General features: G+C 43.2%; 1 protein-coding gene across 1 annotated transcript in view; it reads right to left on the bottom strand.

The window, feature by feature from the left end:
• Positions 1-20,381, bottom strand: part of LOC132972958 (chemokine-like protein TAFA-5) — a 46,500-nt gene extending 26,119 nt beyond the window's left edge. The window contains exons 1-2 of the mRNA XM_061036119.1: positions 19,441-20,381; positions 4,520-4,669 (exon numbers count right to left, since the gene is read on the bottom strand). Of these exons, the coding sequence (XP_060892102.1) occupies positions 4,520-4,669; positions 19,441-19,531 (241 nt within the window). The 5' untranslated portion in view covers positions 19,532-20,381. The remainder of the gene's footprint in view (positions 1-4,519; positions 4,670-19,440) is intronic.
• Between the last annotated feature and the right edge of the window lie 3,719 nt (positions 20,382-24,100).

Raw genomic sequence — 24,100 nt, 5'->3', positions numbered from 1 at the left:
GTTGTCAGTCCTTGGTCTTTTAGTGGAAAAAGAAAAGAAGAGGCGGAGGCGACCAATAAGGAGAAACCGCACTAATGGGTGAAAGCATGGATACTACAGCGGCATGCTCAAGGGGCTTTTCCTGAACCTGTGTCGAGAGCTGCAGATAAATGAAACCTCAGAACAGCCCATGAGAGAGATTCCTCTTACCAACCGCCGACTCAACATGTTGAGGCCAAGGGGGGCCGACGGGTAGTGACGGAGCCGGACACACTGCAAAAACTAGGGCGACGATCACTCACCGACGGTCCAACTAGGACCGACGGGCCGAAGACCTCTTTGGTGTGTCAGAGCCTTAAGAGGTTACGAGTTTTGCATAATTAGGGTGAGCGGTCCGACTGCAAGCTGCCATGTTGTAGCGGTTTGTCAGGAGGCTTAAGGCCCTCTTCAGCTCCAGCTCTTAGGCGTTTGTTAGGTTGACTGAAAGTTTGACCGAGTCAGTATTTCCAATACGGCAACTGTCATGGAGGTGCGCCCAAAACAAGCCCTTCAGAAAACCAAGAGGTGACATCACGCAGCCTTCTTTGCTCAGTTTGCTTCCTCATTTCTTTCCACTTGACAATCCACTGAGTGTGTGGTCAGCTCTGCCCCGGGGGTCTCACCCCACACAGCAGGAGATCGTGAAGCTTTGAAAACTTTGAACTTGGGGCAGCTCCAACGCCCTTCCAATCAGATCAGATCACACTTAACTTTTAGTAACATCATCTTCAGAAATATTAAAAAATATCAGGACTTTGCTCAGGATTGTCTGACTGAAATCTGTTTGTAGAGATGTCCTTAGGACGATAAATAAGAAATAAATCAAAACGGCTTAATAAAGGGAGGAGCTATATGCTTTAATGTAGGTTCATAAACATTTGTTTTGAAATTAAAAGCCATTACTAAAATAGATATGTCTTGTTTTGGGCTCGTTGCATATCTGGAATAGAGCTGAATCGAAGGTCATTCTTTTAATTATCGATCAGCCGTGACTTCCTCAGATTTCTTCTTTTATCCTTCCAACAGTTCAGAGACTCATTCAGCAGCATAAACAGACACAAACTGCGGCAGATCCTCACATGTAGGAAGGATTCAAAGCAAACATAGCTCCAACGATGTGCATGTGGGAGTGTTTTTGTTTACCTTGCTGGGGTTTTGTTTCTGTTTTACGGCTTGTGTTATCTCAGTGTCTCTTCATTCTGATTTATTCTGAAATGTATTTGTTTTTGTTTGTTTCTGTCTGAATCAGTGAAGAGACTTTAGAGTTTAGCCGAGAACACAACAGGAAACACAAAGTGACATAAATACCAACATGCAGCTCGGAATCAGTCGCAGAGATTCAGAGGAGGGATCGGGTTAGAAGATCATCTTCAAACATATAAATCCAAAGGGGGGTGATGATCTCAAATGAAGGTCCAACCTTTGCTTTTTTGTTTTCTAATGTCTGTTACACCAAAAAACGTGTCATCTATCCCACATAGCCTGACGGTCCATACACATAGTTTCTTTTGTTTTTTGAACTGATAAAGGTATCCTTTGTTTCTCTCTTTTAAAGATTTATTTTTGGGGCTTTTTGTGCCTTTATATGAGCGATAGGACAGTGGATAGAGTCTGAAATCAGGGAGAGAGAGAGTAGGGAAAGGAGCCACAGGTCGGATTCGAACCCGGGCCGTCCGCTTTAGGGACTACAGCCTCCATACATGGGGCGCGCGCTCTAACCACTTCTCTGCTCTTTTAAAACAGACAAAACACAGAGACTTTCAGTCGGTATGGATTTCAGCTTTTCAGAGACATCCAGAGAGGAAAACAGGAAACTGCTGATGAGTCTCCGAGCTCAGAAAACAGGTCGCAGCGATCAGCGGCGCAACTCACATCGAGTCTGCTGCTGAAAATATCCTCCCCGAGCAGCAGAGCACGTTCCAACAGGCCGCACCACTGGCAACAAAAACGTTAACACGTTCAGCTCCAAGCAACACAAACTTTACCTTGTTTGTCTTCAACAACACAGGGAATAATAACGTGAACACAAGGGCTGGACTTTTCATATCAGCCAAGGATTTAAGGGAGGTGTCCTGTTTGGGACTAATGCGCGTCTGGTTTTCAGATATGCTTCTCCAGCCGCTTGGATTCTGCTGCAGGAGGGTTCAGGTCTGGAGGAGCTGGTCTCTATGAACCATTTTCAAAGTAGCATGAATGTGTTGGATGCATCAGTTTGTAGATGCTTTAACCAATGACTTTCTGCTCTGTGACCAAGGATATGTTGACCTTTTTTTTTTTTAAGATTTATTTTTGGGCTTTTTTGGGCCTTTAATGGAGAGATAGGACAGTGGATAGAGTTGGAAATCAAGGAGAGAGAGAGAGTGGGGAATGTCATGTGGCAAAGGAGCCACAGGTGGGATTTGAACCTGGGCAGCCCGTCTGGAGGACCACAGCCTCCATACATGGGGCGCGCGGCACCAACCACTGCGCCACCAGCACCCCAGGAGATGTTGACCTTTAAGTAAGCGACCAACATGGTACCAGCCAACCCAACGACCTCAGGTGCCGGTCGGTTGCAGGAACATACAATGAGAAATTAAATAACCCGTGGCACACTGAAAATGACTTTACTGTCCCTGTACTGAGAGCTAACAATGCGTTTCTCTTGCAGCTAAGTGTCAGAGGGACAGTTTCACCTTAAATTCAGTCAGCCATAGTGGAGAGGACTTTGATCACCAGGGTTCATTGACATGTATTTGTACTTTTCTTGTTATTCTTGTAAATATGTGATTGTGTACATGCTCTGTATTTGTAAATGTACTTTTCAGTATAATATGTGTATGATATGAATGATGTCATGTATTTTTGATTAACACTATAGTTTGAGGCTATGACCCTAAATATTCGATATTGTGATGATTGGTGGTGTATGTATTTAACACACCTGTGTGTGCCCATGTGATGATGCTGGGCGAATCTGAGGACGCTACAGGCGAAAACAAAGCAGTAATCCTGTTGGGTATTGCTGAATCCGATCAGAACGTACGTCCATATTTTTTGATCGTCCTGACTGTAGCATATCGCAGCCGAAACAGCTCGTATCTGAAGGAGAAAATATTTGACTTCCTGTTTAAATGCAGCTGTGAAAGCAGCAGAGGCAACTGGATTCTTTTTCTTTTTTTTTTGTTTCAACTCAGTTCAACAACTGTTCCCAGCCTCCAAAAACCACCAGGAGAGCCTGTAAATCCCGGCAGAGCAGAGCGCGTCCCTCCAGCTGTTGTCATCGTCTCCAGATGGCAGGAACAAAAAAAGAGGACGAGAAAGGAGGAGACAGCCGGTGATGAAATGCAATGAAACTCTGCGCTGTTCCCATCTGGGCTCTGACTTTGTGAACCTGGCAGTCCAGATGAAGAGATGTGGAGGCTTTAGAGGAGATCTGCAGGTATTTAAGGTTTATTTGACTCATAAACTGCAAGTTCAAGCCTTTGAATACGGCTGACATAGAAATTCACTTTCAGGACGACTTTGAAATATTAATTTAGTCCTGAACCCTGAAAATAGAAGAAGCAAGTCAGCCACATGTGAACCAAGATCACAGAGGCGTGCTTTTATTTGTTCTAGTCGTAGTAAGTCTTGTAAATAGCGGCATGAGAAAGCTTTGAAAATAAAATGAAAACCACTGTAGGGATAAGAGCTAATAGAAACAGGAATAAAGAAAGGATTGAAATATGATGTAGAAATGACGAATGCCATTTTGACAGTATGAGGTCGCACATATAGTCAGTTGTGGTATTCATTTGGTCTGGTGGGGTAGCTCTTTCTGATAGGTTGGTTGGTTGGTTGCTAATTAAAACAAGTGTGGTGGCTTATTCTAACAGGTGTATCAATTGATAATTGGTTAATGAACTTGGCCGTTGATTGTGACCAAGGTCACATTTCCTGTTCACATCAAAAACCTGCGGTGGCCAACTGCTCATCAGTGCTAATCCAGTCACACGGCACTGGCTTTGCGGTCGCAGCAGCTTGGGGTTCAGATTCTTGCCCAGTGTATGGAAACTTCGACAAGTGACTGCAGGAGCTGGGGATCGAACCCTCTGGTTGAGAGACAACCGACTCCACCATGAACCACAGCGGTCGGAGGTTAGGTTGCTCATTCTAAAGGAATCACCATTATAACATGTCACAGTGTGAGTCACAGTCGTCTGTGGTCCTATTGGACAATGATACAGATGGACTAGATGATTTTTTAAGTTTCTATCTGAGATGGAGATTTACATTTTTGTGTGTTTTGAGACACTAATTGGGACAACGTCTTTGGATGGTCATACTTTTTTTCCAATTCCCTTCAGATATGACTTCTCACTTGTGGGTCAGGATACACAAAAAAAATATATTGTGTGATTTGATCTAAACCTTGACTCATAGCTAATGATGTTCTGATGATCAGGGAGTCAGAACAGAAAACACTAAGTTGATACTTTGTCCCTTTAATGCGGAGTCAAAAGGGAAACGAGCTTCTCACCGTCGACGCAGGCTGGTCTGGCTCGTGTCGTCCCGGCGATCTGTCCCTTTTTGCAGGCGCAGCGAGCCGTCTGTCGGGCGATGGTCCTCCTCGGCTGGCTGCTGTCCCGGTCCAGAGTGACGATTTCACAGGTCCCTGCTGCCAGCTGACCTGAGAGAGCGACAGACGTCATGTAAGATGGAGCTGTTTTTAGTTTACATTGGAGAATCACTGGTGATTATTTTTGTTACAAAAGAAAGGGACTGATATCTGCAGGGAAATCAGAAGGGACAAATATCAGGAGATCTTTTAAGCTGAAGCTTTTAGCCAAAAGAAAAGCAGCAAACGTGTGAGTACAGGAGGTCCTCGACCTCAGTTAAATAACTCTTCACAGCGTCCAAACCCCGTGTAACCTTTCAGCTCTGCTTCTGTTTGAATCACTTTGCAGCCGGCCTCAGCTGGAGAGTCAAAAATAGACACAGTGCTTTGATTGTGTGCTTGTTAAGAGTGCAGGTCAAAGTGGCTGCTTCAAAGAGTGATGCAAAGCGAGGCTGTTTGTATGAAACCACTGAGAGGTTAGAAACTAAAAGCTGCTGACGGACAACAGAGAAAAAGTGGACTAAAGCTTTCAGCTGAAGCTTTGACACCCATCTCTCGTTGAAGTCAGGATGAGGTCTCCACCTGCGTGAACCATGTTGGTACCTGTGTGTAAAGGAGCATAATCCTTTCACAGATCTCTAACTGGATATATCTGGAGGTAAAAATAGCCCAAACACTCATTATTAATACCAGCTGGAAGAGAAAAGTCGGCAGATCAGATGTCCAGATGTAAGATCACCTGTATCACACAGGTGATCATTAATAATGAGGATTTCTGTGATATGACGGGAGAATTAGATCACACCTGGAGGAGAGAGAGAGAGAGAGAGAGAGAGAGAGAGAGAGAGAGGGAGAGAGTTCAGCTTCCAGATTTCATCAAACTGTTTTACTGGCTCGTGTTTCTTCACATTTGGATATATTTACTGCATGAAAATAAATTTCAGGAACAGGAAGAATATTTAGTCAACAACTGGTGTGGGAAAAATGTTGAATGCATGATGCAGCCATTTTATTTACTGCAGTTTGAAACCAGTTTACATTCTACGTATGACACATGTAGACACAAGGGGAGAAAGATAACTCCTCAGAGGAAGAGAAGGAGGCCTCAGTGTGAGTTTGCAAAGTGATTATGAATCAAAAGTGGTTTATTCTGAGTCAGAGTCGATACGTTTAAATGCTCACGCCTTCTGTCCCGTACTCCTCTGTTGGTAGTAGTGCATAAACTCTGTCGCAAGTTAGAACTTACTTTCAGACTAGGCTTGAACTTACTCACTTACCACTACACAATACTAGATCCTTATCAAGATCTGTTAAACCATCAAGGCCAGCCTCAAACTTTTCAAAGATTTCCAATTTCCAAGATGCCAATTCCTTCAGGAAGAAATCTCTGAATCAGTTGAGGAAACAGCAGCATGTGTTGTCGTAAAAGTTTGTAAATTGAGGACCTTAGTGGGAGTGGCCTGCGGTGCTGTGCATTCTGGGATTTGGTGTCTTTCATCCACGAGCCAAAAAGACACTTTCTGCCTTTTCTCGGTCAAGAAGGCACCAACTTCAAAATTTATTTCACATTTCTACTACATATATGACCCAATGTCAATACAGATTCATGTTTCAACGGGTGAAATATCCCTTTAATGACTTGAGTCAGAGCATAGATCCTCGTGGTCAAATATGACTCCGCTAAGTGAAAGTTACTGAGTCAAATGATTACTTGAGTTAAAGTGCTGGAGTACCGAATGCCAAAAAGATCCTGAAAGATTCAAAGTACTTTAAAATAAATATCTCCAAACGTTGTATTTTCATGACGCATGAGTGCAGTCAAGAATACTTTGGTGTAGGCTACATCTACTATACGTGAAGTTGATTTAGAAAACAATATTTGTGTCACAGACAAAAAAAAGAAACATGAATATCCAATCGGAGGACCGGCTCTCTGCAGACACAGTCACCACCACACATGTATGGAGGCTCAGAAGGGATGACTGAGCTGCATTACTTTTGAATAAGTCTATTTTTATTTGATTACAGGAAAAAGTTACTGACTCTATCTGTAAGTACAGTACTCATGTTCATTTACTTTGTTACTGTTCACCGCTAGTTTGAGTTTAAAAATAATCGATGGTCCTGCCGCATAGAAAGAGTGTGAAGTAAAGCTCTCTAAAATTAGTATAATTATTAATATTATGAAAAAACTCAGCATGTCACATTAACAGTGTTATTATCCTGAGAGAACAACACAGCTCAGTTTGGATACATGTTTGTAAAGCTGTGAATACACCGTCCAGAAGCAAAATACAACGAGCTACTTCTCTGTCTTCAGTGAAGAGGAAAATGTAAGACTGCTTTAAACACACACACACACGCACGCACGCACGCACGCACGCACACACACACACACACACACACACACACAGACAGGTCTCTGTCGAGTACATGCCGTTATTCTACAAAGGCTGCCCTGTCCTTCAACTGTGTTATAAAATCCATTCTGTCATTTCTGCAGCTGTAGCTGTTTGAAGTCCAGACTGTCGGGGTGAAAAGCTCCAGCTGTCAAGACGTAAAAACGCGACGCAGCGGCGGCAGCGGCAGCACTCAGGAGCTGATAGGTTTTGATGTGGCGAGCGGGCGTTGGCTGTCAGCAGTGTCTCCAAAAACACAAAAGAAGACACAGCGCCGTTGTTTCTATCGACTCAGAGACATCACCACTGTCCATCAGAGAGCGGGTATCGTTCAGGAGGATTAATGTCTGTGTGTCTCTACCAAACACACACGCCTTTCCACTTCTGCAGGCGGATTAAACAGTCGAAACAACGAATAAAAACATCTTTCACAACGTGTCTGAAAGGATACTTCCTGTAGACGTGGACATGACTTCTGTCTTACTTTAACTACATGTTGTAGTAGTGGTTGGGATGATGTCTCTGAAAACACTGCTCAGATCTCCGTGTTGAAACTCTCTGCAGTTTTAATGAATCTCATAATCACATCTGACAGCCTGCATTAGCTCGACTGCTGCTTTCTGTCTGATGTGTTCTCCTCATCCCGTTAGTCTCCAGGCTACATGGGAGCTAATAAACTCTGTTTTCTCAGAGCTGATGGAATGACACTTATCACCTCCTCCTCCTCCTCTCTGTTTGGAAAAATGCCGTCAGACCTCTGTGAGCTCTGGAGGAGCAGCCATCTTTGTGGTAAAACAAAAAGAGGTCAAAGTCTGACAGTCAGTGACAGGAGGAGAGGACGGTTTTAAAAATGTGGGAGACCACAGACATAAAGACACTTTTAACCCATTTCTAACATTAGAATCCTCCAAACACACACACTGGAAGACTCGATACCAGACCGCGAGACGACACCACCTGCCATTTAAAGTAACGGTTTCACGGTGTGGCTGTGGATTCCACAGCAACGAGATCGCCCAGAAACCTGAGATCAAATGTGACTTCAGAAGAAAAACAAATACGGAGGATGAACAACACCGTCAGCTGGCTGTCCTGGAAAAGGAAAAGAATAACAGGAAATCCTGGCACTGTGGTGTTTATGTTCACTGCCATGTTTGTGAGCTGTATCCAACATCTGGTAGGTGGCGCTTCCTTGTCTTCTCGCTCTCATTGGCTATTGCGGGAATTCCATCTGAGGCAACCCAATCTGGAATCATAAATATCAAACATATTTGATATTTACTATATATATATATATATCAAACATATTTGATATTTAAGATTCAAATGGGGGAATATTAGGCACAAAGTCAGGCCTAAAATCATCTTTTGTGTAGCCTGCCTAACTGGCCGTTTACACAGGATTCTTGTTTGCAGAATTCTGTCTCTGCCGTAGTTCTGTCTCTGTCTGTGCACACCTTAGCCCACTGGGTCAGTTTCTGAAACATAAGAGCAGCCATGAGCTGCTGGACCCGCAGAATCACAGGAAAACCACAAGATCACGTGGGAATAAAGAGAGCAACGTGCAAACAACTTGTAACTTTGTCCTTCAAAGTTGGATTTGTTGTTCATTTGATGCCTGTTTTGATGTAATGTGGCATAATGGGACATATGATCAGGAGTCTGTACATGGTGTTTTATTTTGAAATTGACTAGGTGCTCTGTACGTTCCCTTGTCTGACTTCCTGTCTGGTTGATCTGCTGTGTTCAGCTTGACGCATGAATGCAGCGTGCTCCGTTTATGGAACCTAATGATTCACAAAGCTGTGCAGATTAATTCAAAACTTAAATAAAATCTGCTCTGATCTTTAAAGGGAAAGTCAGTGTATACATTTAAAGAGTTTGATGAGTTTTTCAGATAAAGGTAAAGTCAGAATTTATCAATAACCTTGATTACCCAATCCTGGACAGCAAGATACATTTCCAAATGTAACCTTCGGTATAACCCTGACACTTGGTGGAACAGCTGCGGTGCGTTTTTTTTTAAACATCAGAGCTCGACTTTTGTATTGCAGTGATCTTGACTCGGGCGGTAAAGATGGAGAAGCCCCGGAGCTTTCTGCGGTAATTGGGCGTCAGTCTGTGTGTAGATGATGTAAGAGACGGTGGAGAGCGGCGGTGGCAGCTTTGTGTTTTCCTCGTTAGCAGCAGCTCATCACCGGCCCTGTTTACTTCTCCATCTGTTGCAGCACACCGGGATGACAAAGTTATTGTTACTCATCCCCGACAGTCAGGAAACGAGAGAACATCACGCTCACCAAACACCATTAAGGTCAACTTTTTTTGACGTTTTGATGTTTGACGTCTTTAACGATTAAAAAAGATGCACGTGAGCTGCATCAGCTTCAGTTTGCAGAGTGAGAGACGCAGCCGGAGTTTTATTTGTTTTTATTGAGCTGCACAATCAAACCTGTAAATAACAAAAGAAGATTTCTCTGTAGCTCAGTTTGCTTTTCTCCCCTCACACAACAACAACAAACTCAGACTCTCCCTCCTCTTTCCACAGAGCAGGATGTTGTCACCCTCTGTAACGTCCCAAAAAGAGCTCCTCTGACTCCAGAATAGCAGCTCATCACTCAAAGTACGGTGGCCCTGATGACTCACTGTACTTCAACAGAAGATGGCCCGAACAAATTGGGCATATTTGGATCCCTTTCTCTCCCCCCTCTCGCTAATATCACAGCATTATCTGGAGTTCAGGGCTGTTTTTGTCCTGATCCTGCAGTGTGATGGGTTCACAGCCACAGTCATTATATTAGCGACTTGAATGGCGTCTTTAATTCTTCTTGTTTGGGGTCGCCGTGGGCTGCAGATCCCAGCTGTCATTGGCCGAGAGGCGGGATACACTCTGGTCTGGTCGCCAGTCAATCACAGGGCTGACATATAGAGACAGACAACCAGCCACACTCACATTCACACCTACGGGTGATGTAGTCACCCGTTAACCTAACGAGCATGTGTTTGTACTGCGGGAGGAAGCCGGAGTTCATTTTGCCTGTTTCTTCATTCATCTAAGGTTCGGTCTCATGTCTCACTCAGCGGTAAGTAAACTCACAGTATAAACTCTGTCATCTGTGACGCGCTTTGAGTGTGAGCTAGAGCAAGCAAGAGGTAGAGAACGAGCAGGGAGACAGGGAGGCGTGTGATTGGTTCCTCAGATTGGTACCTCATGGTAGACATTGGTCGAAGTTTTACAGGCTTACAACTGCTACAGGTGACAGATTTTCTTTGTTCCTTTTTCAGAGAACATGAGTTATTAATTAAAGACAATTTCAACTAAAATCTTAAAAAGTGGATCTGGAGGAAAAACAGGAAATCCTTTATTAAAAAGAAAATCTTCCATTCCATTAATGTCTCATTGAATTTTTATATCACACACAGAAAGTATTAGTGATGACTTTCTGCTCGCAGCTCCCTCAGACTTCTGAACATGTATTTGACTTTGTGATTCAGCGGAGTAAAGACTCCAAACATCTCCTTCATATAGCTGCAGAATAATGAAATTACAGCGCCGTGTTTTCTCTGCTTGGACTTCTGCTCCCTCAATCACAGCTGACATGTAATCTATTCACCAGCGAGGGGAACAAAGACAACCCGACGTCTGGTTGAGATGAGCTTTTATCAGCTATCGTTTTTTTGTTTAATTTCTTGCAAATTGAAAATCAGAACAACAATCACCGAGCAGGGAAACAGGAGTCGCCGTGTTTGTCCTGAGAGTGAACGCGGAGGAATAATGATGAGGCTTGGGATTGGTTTGGACGTGACGCGGGGGCTGTTTGCTGATCCTCCTGATGACGGTTAATGAGTCTCTGCAGCGAGAGACAAATCCAGAATCCAACATGAGGTCGGACAAGACGCCTCTGAAGTCTTTGGGAAACAGAAAGCACCGCAGAGGACTTCATGAGAGTCAAGGTTGTGACTCCAGGACAAGTTTAAGATGATTACCGAGAGCAGCTGTCAGACGGGAGGTGACACGAGAGGCACTGAAACAGAGAGATCAAAGGTAAAACTGTGGGTGCTGCTAATTCTACTTCCTCCCATCCTGTGGCCTGTGACCCTGAAATCAATAGAGGAACGTACTCATCAAGGATGTTCAAATCCCCTAAAAGTGTCTCAGAGGACGTCTGGGGCTGACGGGAGTAAATCTGCAGGATAACTAACTGCTCTTATTTGACTGCTTTTATGTGTTTTTATACTATATAATATAATATAGCCTTAACGTCATCTTTTGTTATTGTATTTCCTGAGAGCTCTCTGGCCGCTGAATCACCTTACTGTGCCTTTCAGACTGGAGGAATTTCTTTAACGTTCGAGGAACAGTAGAAGGATCCCCCCCAGACTATTTGCTTTGTAATTGCACAGCAGGAAAGAAAAAAGACAGTTTTCCTGGGAAACAAAATAATAATAAACAGATTCTCAAATGAGACTGCAAAAAGAGTGGACTGCTTTTTCATGACATAAGACTTTACTGGAGAAAAATGACTCAAAATGATTTGACTTTTTAAATAAATATTTTACTAAAGTTTCTTTTTTTTTTTTTTTTTACTGGACTGGGTTATTTTTGGTGCAATCTTTCTGAAACCTGTCACAGCTCAGCAGACGAGAAGAGGTCAACACACGAGTGAGCTCCAGTGACGAGGGTCCATATTTACAAAAATATTTCACTTGAATTCAAGAACTATAAGTACTGAGTAAAAACTTTAAAAATCACTGACACCGAAGCATTCAACTTTCTGCCACTACAAACCAAAACATTTCAGATGTTCATTTTAAATCTTCAGAAAATAGAAAATGTCATTCAGATATGTAAGATGTCAGCCATCACAGTGAACTCTGCTGAAGCATTTTTATTTCTCTCATTCAAACGTGGAAACTAAGGAGGATCGTCAGAATTTCGTGACTTGACTTTTGACTTGACTAACAGCAGGGACTCCACTCGACTTGTTCTTTCTGATCACGGTGACTTGAGGCGTTCCTGTGACTTTCTCTCCCCTCTTAATAATAAATAGTTAACATGGCCCAGCAGCCATGAGGAGTTTAAACCGTTGCTTATTTTATGACAGTTGGGATGTTAGTGTGCATCATGACTCGGTGTCGTCCCTTCATCATGACGCTCGAGTGAGCGAGGCGATGACCTGATTAGAGACTTCTCCATCTCATCATCTCTGAGTCTCGTCTGGGTCTGAGGGAACGAAGGCGAGAGGGCGAGATCAGAGAAACAATAACGACTCAGTGACAACGCCGTCTGAAGACAAATCAACTGAATAAATTACAGGACGTTAAAAATGTAGTTTCAGAGACCTATGAGGCTACGTCTTGAGGCCCCTCCTCCTGAGCTCATCACCACCACAAGCACACGCCCACTGCAGGGTAAGTGTGTGTTTACTGTTTGTACCTACGCCTCAAGCTACCTGAGAATCTTAGATTTGTTGTTATGGAAAAGCCGATAATTTAGCACGCTAGCACAAGCTAGCCAACAGTATTTGGCAGCTGCCTGTCCAACAGAAAGCAGACTAACTCCGCCTCCACAGGCAAAAGCCAACACAAGGAGTGAGCTTCATCTGTGTAGCATTTCACCTCACTATGATTATATTTTCTCTTCTTCGCTGCTACATCTGCATCCGTCATATTCGCGTCTAATCGCTGATTGGCCGGAGGAAACAAACCAGCTCCTCGCCCAGAAACGACCCGAGTCAACCGAAACAGAGATGGGATCGATTTGTTCTTCAAAACTTTCTTTTTCTCTGAACAGGACAGATTACACTTTTGCTTTTGTATTTAAATATGACTTTATATTTACAGTGATGTTTTTCACTTCCTCTGTTGTGGAACACGTTTAGACCAGTAGTGTGTTGGGGTTTTATCAGACGGATTACAGACAAACAACCGGCCCGATTGTCATGAAATTTAGTAAGAAGATGAATCAGGATCAAACTCTTAAAGAAGGATTCGTTATGGATATATCCAGATGTGTATGACGTGTATGTGACAGTGAAAAAAGACTGTACACCTAAATGAATATGATTGGATGATTGGCTGAACTGAGCCAATGAAGTGATGACTTATCTGTGGGTCATTTGATAACATAACAGTAAGATTTATAACTGTGAGAAATGTTAGATAAAAACCAAAACAACAACAACAACAACAACAACAACAGCAACAACAACAAGCTGCTCTCAGCCGATCTGAGACAGAAGCTCTGCAGGTTTTTGTTTGGCAGGTGCTCCTCGTCTACAGATGCTTCAGATAACTCACACCGCTGCAGAGAAAGCATCAAATCCAGCAGCTGCTCATTCAGAATTCCACATTCAGAGCTCAGACGCAGTCAGCTGTGCAGGTACTGGTTTCCTGTGAGGAGGCACAGACTGGGAAGAGTTCAGCCAGTGTCAGCGCACATTTGATCCGTCCATCTTGTTTTTGTTTTGGATTTTAGATTTCGGGGTTAAAAGAGAGATCGAGGTCAGCGTGATGGACAGTGCAGGAGGCTCAATTAAAAATACAAGCAAACAAAATGAAGAAGGTTTTATATTCACTGGGGCGCTAATTCATTAATTAATTAATCAGGCCATGAATCAATAAGTGAAAACTACACTAAGATGGCCTAGTAGGGAAGTGAGGACAGCCTAGCGGTTATGTTGCTCTCCCAATGTACAGAAGCTATAGTCCTTTAAGCAGCTTTGGGACTTTGGGTTCGAGTCCGACCTCCGACCTTTGTGCATTTCATCCCCCACTCTCTCCTTCCCAACATTTCCTGTTTCTCTTCAGCTATCCAATAAAGGCAAAAAGGCCAAAAAAATAACAAAAAAATGTGGCCTAGTGGTTAGGTCGCGCCCAATGAGCCCTCTAAGCGGGCTGCCCAGGTTCAAATCCAATCCTGTGGCTCCTTTCCCCCATGTTTCCAACATAACAAAAACATTACTAATAAACAGGCTGGGAAAATAAAGGTCTCCCTGAGTTACTACTGATGTGGTCACTTCAGAGGCTCTTATTTTGAAGTCTGTCAGCCTTGATATTTCCATGACACAGCACTTTATTGTCTCTGCTCGGCGAGCTGAGGGCGTTAGGACATTTGTTTTTTTTTACATTGAGGAGAGTTGTTGAATTTGCACAAGAGAAATATGTGCAAAGTCGAAGGTGCTAAAGAATATTTAATGAGCAGTTTAAAAATAGAGAACAGTGTATTTTTAATGAGGCCGAGACGATCTGGGTGACAGTTTGGGGCTGGGGAGGGTTTGGACATGTTTTGTTGTTGCACTGAGGAGTCACACACTGTTGAATCGCTCGCTGATGTTCCTCCTCCAGATGAATTTATTCAAATCCAATTAAAGCCTCTGCAGCTTCTTGCTCCGTTAATTTCTGTTTGTTTGTTTTTCTCTCAGCTGCTGATTTGCTCTTTCTTTCTTTTTCGCAGTGTGTTCATAATTCCCATGAATATATGTTCGACTTAATGGAGCGTTGAGAATTAATTTGGACTCTGAAGGCTCCTTAGGTAAGCTTTCTGCACCGCGGGCACAACAGTGAATCGGCTGCATAATAGGCTTGTTTCCAGGATCTAAATGAGCTTTATGAGCAGGCCGAGGAAAGAAAAGAGGAACTCAGTAAACAGACAGCGTGAGGGAATTAAATTCAGTGAGCAGTTTGGTGCTCATTAAAGCTTTTCAAACTGAGATGATCAATGAAGAAAAGACGACAACGATGAGAGGCACCGCCTCCTCAAACTGTTCTTTATGTTCTCTAAAGGATCATTTGGTCTCTGTCGGGGGTTTTAATGACTGTGTGTCTCTGTACATGTGTTCACATCTCACTGTGTGTAACATTTCTGTGATGAACCATTCATCTGGTTTCATTAAGATGGGGAAAATACAAAAAAATGAAATCTGATATTTCACCTGTTTCCCAGGAAATGTTTACCTGCACGGCTGAATGTTGAATTTGAATGAGCAGCTGCTGGATTTGATGATTTCCTGCAGCAGTGTTGATTATCTGAAACATCTGCATCGAGGAGGAGAGTCAGAAGCAGCTGCCAACAAAAAGCTGCAGAGTTTCTGTTTCAGATCACAGAGAGAAGGAAGAATTATCAATGTTTTGTTCATCGGAGATCTGGATGGTCAAAGTTGTAACGCTGTGAAAACCTCAAATCTTCAAATATGGCTTCTTGATCAGTAACTGCATATAATATATTCATTATATATACAAAGGGTAGGACAAAGTAGAGGATGGATGGATGGATGGATGGATGGATGGATGGATAGATGGATGGATGGATGAATGGATAGATGGATGATGGATGGATGGATGGATGGAAGTATGATTAAAAAGAAGGATGGATGGATAAATGGATGGATGGATGGATGATTGAATCGATGGATGGATAGAAGTATGATTACAAAGATGGATGGATGGATTGCTGGACAAATATATGGACACAACTATGATTAAATTGATGGATGGCAGTATGAAGGGATGGATGGACTGACTGACTTCATTGATGTTGTAAACTTTGTAAACTGAGTCTAAAAATGATCAAACTGGCAGTAAGTCTTTGAATCAGTGTTTGTAGTCCTCATGTCACATTTGGAAACATTTGGAGGTTATTAAAGCTGCTCTCCTGCAGAGTCTCACCGAGGGTTAAATTCAACATTACAGAACGCTCTGTAACGAGCTACACACAGGCTCATTAGAGCTGCTGAGGAGAGAAACACAGGCTCTTTGATTTTACTTCATTGCTGTCCTCTTTAAACAAAAAGCCTCCACCCTGATCATTGAGCACTTTACATCCTAACATTGCGTTTTCTGTTCATTCACAGACTTATCTGGACTCCGATCTGAGCATCGGGACTAAAACAAAGTCTGTGTGTTGCAGAGATGGAGCTGAAGATGTAGATAACTGCAGAGGACTATACACTCCTCACCGCACGTTAAGCCTGCTGGTAAATACAGAGACAGTGTTTTCAATCACAGGGATATTAATGGACCAAACACAAGGAAACAAAAAAAATACAACTCAATCAGAATTCTACAAAAAAAACTGCAAATAATATTTTAATGTTATTCTATTTTGGAGCTGTTTGTCAGGAGGCTCATCCGCCTCAGCTCCCGATCTCTGCCTGTTTTCCAGTTCGATTGAAAGTTACTTTGACACGAGCATCAAAAGTCTGCTTCAGAAAACCAAGGTGATGTCACTGAGACTTTGTCCAAGCTTATTTACAATCTATGTGAAAAATATCTACACAGGAAATATTTAATATCCCTGAAAACAAACAAAGACATTAACAGTGAGTTTGAGCTCAATCATTGTTCCTTGACAGGTTGAACATGACAGAGGACATTTTACTCATTTCCTATCACCCCTTTCATACATGCCTACATGTCAAACTGGGGCAGAAGTAGCTCCGTCTGTGGCCAAGGCCTTGGGTTGGTTGATAAATAAGTCATGTTACAGCCCAAGTCTGGAAATTGGTATGGTTGCTGGAGAGTTGCCAGTTCACCTCCTGAGTGCTGCCGAGGTGCCCTGGAGCAAGGCTGCATACTCCCAACAGCTTGAGTCAGGATGTGTCCTGATAGGTTTGTGCCTCCAGGCCTAACCCTACAGTATGTCTGTGTTGTAGCATGTCGCACTATACCACATTGAACAGTTGCACTTTCCCCTCGGGATTATTAGAATTAAATAAGAAAATCTTCAGGACAGCCTACCCCTGACATTTTCCACAGTTGCTCTCTCTCATGCCTCTAACAGTGAGATATTTTGTGCCGTTGGACTGGAGGCAGGAGGCAGGAGATTACGTAGAAAGGATGCCTCAGAAGTCACAGTTTAATGTTTAACACCATGTCCAAGATGGCAGAAGAAGCCACAGAGTCCAGCACTATGAGGACAGTGTTTGCCTTAATATCAATACTACATTAGGACATATCCACTGTACCAACGAATACAGATTCAAACTTCATCACCATGCCCCCTCATGCCCTGGATGGCTTGAGTTTGCTTTTGTCCCCTCAGAAATTTGTCTGAAATTGTGTTAAAATTAGTTCTTGTTTTTGTTCAAAGTTCACAATGACTTTGAATCAATTCATTTTGAGCCAAAATATTTTTTTTTGTTCTCCAGTTCTGAAGAAGTTTCCTCAACTTTTCTGTATCACGTTCTCAAGAAGGAGACTGACAAATGACGGACAACCTGAAAACAGAAATGTCTTCAGGCACATCTTACCAGAGAGGAAAACCAAAAAGAGACTTCATTCTCGAAGACTTTCAGTGGGATGACTTTCTTTCTCAGTAGTTGTGTTAAACAGCTGATCCAGCTGAAGAAATAAAGTTGGTGAAGAACAGCGAGAACGGCTCCCTGTTTTATCGCTATGCTGTTTTTCCATCCACCTTTTTATGGCTGTCCTCAACGTGCTCATTAAAGACATTTCTACGCTCGTGGGTGTTGGAAAAAGTTTGTGCATCGACAAAAAGAACGCACAACAAAATGCAGAGGAAGCAGACCTGGGAAATATTTCATTATGTAAATGAAGATTCGACAAGAAAAGAAAGCCTCAGATCTGTGTCGAGTAATGAGGAGAGTGTTTCCGTCATCACATTCAAACCTGAAACAAACACAAATGGAGTACTTCCCTCCTTTGTTCAACTTTTCTTTTGTTATTTACTGAATATTTTCTTTTACATCATCTTGCAGTCTCAGTAGCTGGGGATTGAACCCCTGACCTTCCAATTAAGAGACGCCTGACTCTACCAACTGAGCCACAGTCGCCCCTAACTTTTAACACAACAGTAGCAAATTATAACATGTATAAATGCTGTCATTACATTTGGTGAAACTGATGCTGCTTGGTGCCTTGTTAGTGTGTACATTTCCTATTATTCATTCTTGACACAATCATTTTAATACCTCATGTGTTAAAACAATACGATCTCTTAATTTAATATCAAAAACCACTGAAGTTTAAAAAAACACTAAAATAAGACGTGCGTTGGAGAGGAATGGATCCATCGAGAAATTTCAGCTCTTCAATGTCTAAATTTGCACAAATACGTTGGCAACATTTCCGTACTAAAACATTTCCAATGTGTGTGTGTGTGCAGTTTAGACAGTTTAGACTGCAGGTCATGAGTTTTCCTGCATTTTTCAATAATTGAAAACAAGAGATTCCTAAATATTGGATACCTAGGATTTTTATTTGTGTCCCTGTGGAATCAAAACAGGTTTATTCTGGCATCATCTTAATAAAGATCATTCTCAACCAATAAGGCTGCTTGTGATGTTGTTTCTGATCTCTTTGTCATATTATTCAGGAATCATAGTTATTCACTGAGGAACATTTTGCACATTTTCAGGTGATTCCAATTTGAGTTGTCTTTTGTGCTTTAGCCTTTTGTTGTAAAATGGAAATATGTAAGATTAGGAGTGTTTGTTGTTTGAAAATAAATTGACTGCAGGTTTTAGGTTGGACTCTTAGAATCATTCTACAGAAACTTCATTTTTTTCTGTCCCAAGGCCAAAATATTTAACTTAAAAAAACCTTAGTTACCCTTTTTTATACTTCTACAAAAACAATTTGTTATTTGTACAACCTTTCATGAGCTAATAATTTGTCCATATTTCTTTCTTAACCAGTTTTGTAAATACCAAACGCCAAATAAGTACCTGTCCCCAGAGTCATGTAAAGAGGACAAGGGCAGTACATTTTGAGGTCAAAATGTGTTTTTTTTTTTGTCTGCCATTGAACACAAGTATGTAAACATGACAATCAGATATGTAATGTTAATGACATTTACCTTCAGGTATGCTTTTAATCTTTAATAAAAAAATATATGATTTAGTAGAAACTTGCAATTCATTTGTGAATTAAATAGAATAAACTTGAGTTTGAAAATGAGGACTGTCTGCAGAGAGAGAGAGAGAGAGAGAGAGAGAGAGAGAGAGAGAGACGCAATGCTTCCTCTCTCATGATCTGTCTCTCTGAATCCTTTCATAAAAAAATCAGCGGTCCCACACTGGAGCTCAGTCCGCCTTCTGTGCGCCCCATCTCGGACATAAAGCCCAGTCTGGCCTCCGATGTGAACCCCCATCCGGTTTAAGTTATTTATCTGTTCTCCACCCCTACCCTACCCCCCCCCCCCCCCCCCCCCCCCCCCCCCACACACACACACACACACACACACACACACACACACACACACACACACACACACACACACAGGACGACAGGTGCGCAAATCAGGCACAAGTGCGCGCACATGTTGATTTTAACGATATCTGTCCACAGGTCAGCACATCAACAATCATTAAAGGGGATTATTTAATCGATTTTAAAATCTTTTCTATGACCTGTAGAGGCGTTTTACGCTCATTTTTGACCTTACGCACACTCATAAGTAAATGCATTCGGACAGACTTAGCCTACCTTCCCGGAGGACTTGGCTGTGGAGGAGCAGCAGGAGCAGGAAGCAGACCGCAGCTGCAGTCAGAGCCCAGGCCAGCCGGAGGAGCTGCATGAGGGAGATCCACGAGCAGCACGAGGAGCCAAAAAAAAAGTCCAGAGAGTGATTATCCGCAGGCTGGAGCCCCCTCACTGCGCAACATCCATCCCGAGCCGAGTCAGAGGAGGACGGAGCCGAGACACGGGAGGCATCCCCGGGATATGAAACCACGCACGCGCCTGGGGTGACAAATCCTGAACGAAGAAGCCTTGAAACAGCAGAGAGGTTTTAGTTTCCCCTCTCCGGACTCTCCGGGTGTTTTTCTTCGCCTCGCTCCCCGGCGCGTCACGGGGCGCAGCGGCAGCCGGCAGCAGCAGATTCCCGGGATGACCCCCACAACAACATGTTCATGAACACACGAAACCTGCTCCTGATAACAAGTTGTCCAGTTTCAGCCTCTAACTTCAAGCTCTCAGCGCGCAAGATCCATCAGGACTGAATTCGTCCGCTGGTATGAGTAAATCCCTCCACAAGTGGAAACACCGACACCGAGCCCGGCTGGAGGAGTTCAGCGGGCATGTTGAACGTTTCCCAGCCGGGTGTGTGGCCCCGCGGACCGAAGAGGCGAGGAGGAGGAGGAGGAGGAGGAGGAGGAGGAGGAAGAGGTGCAGCTGCTGCCTCCGGGTCTGAAGATGCGCTGGGATCTGCACCGATTCTCTCTCTCTCTCTCTCTCTCTCTCTCTCTCTCTCTCTCAGCACGAACTGACGTCACACCGGTTACAATAACGTGTGTCAAATCCATCCACACGCTGTGACACACCGGGACCTGTGAGGTACAACACGGTGGAAAAGTGGCACCAAGGGGCCAAGAAAAGTGTGTAAGTGTGTGTGTGTGTGTGTGTGTGTGTGTGTGTGTGTGTGTGTGTGTGTGTGTGTCATAGTGATTATTTAGTAGAAATAAAGACTATTTATGGCTAATTTATTACCATTATAGCTGTGTTATTATCAAATAATAGAATTATTGTCAAAGTTTAAACATTAAAATGAGATTTTTGCAACCACTGGCAACATCCATAATGTGGCTGAAACATGTTACTGATTACGATTCTTCCCTTTTTTGGTTTCTGAAACAACAGAGAAGAGTGAGGAACTGGTGGTTTTGTCTTCAGAGAAGACTCATCTTCCAACTTGTAAAAACACTCAGATAAAGTGATCGACAATAAATAAATATGAAGTTAATAAAAATAAAACAGGACCGAAAAGGTGTAGGCTAAAGCCTTAGCTTTCCCTCTGGATAAATAAAGTATCTATCTATCTGCAACTACCCTAGTAGATGTATTTATTGTTAGCTCCCTTACACCGAGCAGTAAAGGAAAGAACAGAAACAAAGTATGCATTTTATAGGCCTAATGTCTAAGTCCGGATCAGAAGAAGAAAACAGAGTGTCAGAATTCTAAAAAAGTTCATTATACTGAGACACAAAATGCTCAAATTGATCACATTCACAACTTCAAGCACCAATGGCTATGGCCAAACCAAGGACACTAGGCTGGGGAATCGAACCACTAACCTTTAATCCTTCCAGCGTCTCGCCTCCTGCTGTTTCTTACATTATGAAGATCAGCTCGTCTGTTTCTAAACCTTGAGTGTTTTGTCGGGTGAAATCCTCCCGTATGATGATGATGAAGATGTTTCTGTAAACAGTCTGTTCTCGTGTCGGAGGGAAACTCTAGATTCTCTCTCAGTTGTTGGCGAGCGGCCCTGACAACATGAATTATTACGGAAATCTACCAGCCAACGACTATTTTTATGTTCTCCCTGAACTCCGACGTGATTGTTAAACAACTCCACAATCTGCTGCTCTTTACGTTCTGCTCTAATTACTGTGACTGTGTGTGTGTGTGCGTGTGTTTGTGTGTGTGTTTATTACTATGAAGAAATAAATTATTCAGAGCATCTATAGAAACTGAGGCTGTGATGATTCAAACATCACTGTGACACACTTTGAATCTCACGTTTTCACTTCATTATGTTCCGTATCCCACGGTGCATGTTGAGATAAAAATATTTAGGGGCCGAGCAGGGAATCCAGCGCAAAGTTTCAAGGATGATGTCGTCTAATTTCTTCAATAACCAGGCCGCAGTATTTAAAAAAGTTAAAACCGGAAACAGTAGCCTGAGAGCAGTGGCGGTTCTAGACCACTTTTACTGGGGGGGCCAAACTGGGGCCAGCTGTTTTGTCAGAGGGGAACATTAAACCCAGGTGAAAAACAGACAAAGATGATCGCTTAAAAAAAAAAATATATATATATATATATATATATATTATGCCAAATAATAGCGCACATCATAAAATACCATGATTTATATTTGTTTCAGTAACAGTATTTAATACTATATTGGGAGTCCGGTTGTTGAGTCAAATATAGGGGGGTTCTTCCTTTTGGAGGGGTGGCCACAGGGGCGACCAAGCTCAGTGTTACAGGGGCACTGGCCCCTGTTGGCCCCTGCCTAGAACCGCCCATGCCTGAGTGATGCCTTAAAAGATTGAGTGAAGCAGTCGACCAGAATGAAAAAGGATTACAAATAACACCATCACTTACGGGCTGTATTCAAAATGAAATTACCGTATAATGTGTAATATACCTCACACCTGTTGGGTTCAGGTGAAGGATGAACTGTGTGATCATTAAAGTCAAATCTCTCTGTAGACATTAATTCACCAGATCATTTTTCATTTGATGTTCACACAATCTGTTTTTTTTTTTTTTTTGCAAACATCACATGAAACATGTGGAGCAGTAACATTTGTCCTCCATGCTCGGTGTTTGAAGATGAAAGATGTCGGATGAAGCTGTTGGTTGTTGATGGAGACGTTTGATGATGACAGCAGCAGCTCCGTGCCCTCACCTCTCCGAATGAATCCGTGCGGCTGATTGATTGTTCGGGCTTCAGAGGCCTCGGGTTACGTCCACGCTCTTATCAAAGCTCTCAGCAGCTCCCCGTCTGTCAGACAGACTCCATCACCGCTGCCCTCCTTGCTCGGACGGGGATCTGTCTCCGTCAGGGTCGCGCTCCCCGGGCCTCTGGGCGGCAGTGATTATTGCTGATGTTTTCCCTGCCATCGATTAGCTTTCCAAAGCGCCGTCAGTCAGCGGTCGGAGGCGTCGTATGAGAAGAGTCTGGAGAGAGAGAGATCAACACAAACGCTGTCAGGACTCGTCTGGTGTGTGTAACAACACAGGAAATGAAAACTGTCCATTTGACAGGAGGGAGAGTCAAGAGGTGAGGAGGACGCTTCAGTCAAAACAGAGACACTTTGAAATGAACACAAACAAACTCTGTCCAATAACCAGCAAAGGTGAAGGGAGTATTTTCCTTCAGGTTAGTTAAACATATTCATGGACACCCACACAGTAAATACTCCAGTGCATCAAACCTGCTTGATTACTTTTTGTCAGCATGGGGCGACTTCACTGGATGCAAAGTTTGAGGGCCTGATTCTCTAATAATGGATTTTTTTTTTTTTTTTTTTTTTAAGATTTATTCCTGGAAATCAGGGAGAGAGAGAGAGTAGGGAATGACAGGCGGGAAAGGAGCCACAGGCCGGATTCGAACCCGGGCCGCCCGCTTTGAGGACTGTAGCCTCCAGACATGGGGCGCGCGCACTAATCAATGCACCACCAGCGCCCTTAATAATGGATTCTTAATATCTCCAATGGTCGTGCATCATTTGCTTCATCATTAGCACTAGATGTTGTATACGAGAGCGTCGGCCAAATGTTGACCGTCATTGGACACCGTGTATCACTTTGCCTTAACATGTGTGTCCTTACTCATCACTGTTACCTGTACACTAAATCTGATTGGCCCTCCTTGAAGGTGCGCAGGTATACACACGTTCTGTTTATTGCCGCGTGATCTTGTCGTTCTCCTGTGATCTTGTGAACCTGTGAGTACAGCTGCTCATGGCTGCGCTCACACAAACAGACCCATGGGGCAGGTTAGGGGTACATTTAACCCTTTGCATGTGTTTTGTAAATGAAAACTCGGGTGCCAAAAAGGAAAAGTCCTTTTGTGAATCAGGCCAAGGCTTTATAAAATATGAACGTAATTTCAGTGCGTCACCCATGAGTTTCTGAAGAGGTGTTTTGAGCTCCAATAATGGCGGTCATCGTATCGGAAAGACAGTCTCAGCCTCACTTTGGATCAATCAGTTGTGAAAGATCCATTTTTAAATACACATTTTGCATAAACAGACAAAATGTGTTTCATAAAAGAAACTCTTAAAAATCCTCCTGTGGGGGCGCTGGTGGTGCAGTGGTTAGTTGTGCCACATGTATGGGGGCTATAGTCCTCCGAGCGGGCGGCCCAGGTTCAAATCCTTTTCCTGCATGTCATTCCCCACTCTCTCTCTCTCTCTCATCCCTCTCTCTCTCTCTCTCTCTCTCTCTCATCTCTCTCTCTCTCTCTCTCATCTCTCTCTCTCTCTCTCTCCCTCTCTCTCTCTCATCTCTCTCTCTCTCTCTCTCCCTCTCTCTCTCTCTCTCTCTCTCATCTCTCTCTCTCTCTCCCTCTCTCTCATCTCTCTCTCTCTATCTCTCTCTCTCTCATCTCTCTCTCTCTCTCTCTCTCCCTCTCTCT

The sequence above is a fragment of the Labrus mixtus genome, chromosome 4, assembly GCF_963584025.1.
Source record: "Labrus mixtus chromosome 4, fLabMix1.1, whole genome shotgun sequence".
Classification (NCBI taxonomy): Eukaryota; Metazoa; Chordata; class Actinopteri; order Labriformes; family Labridae; genus Labrus; species Labrus mixtus.
This window is presented reverse-complemented; position numbering and strand designations above follow the sequence as displayed.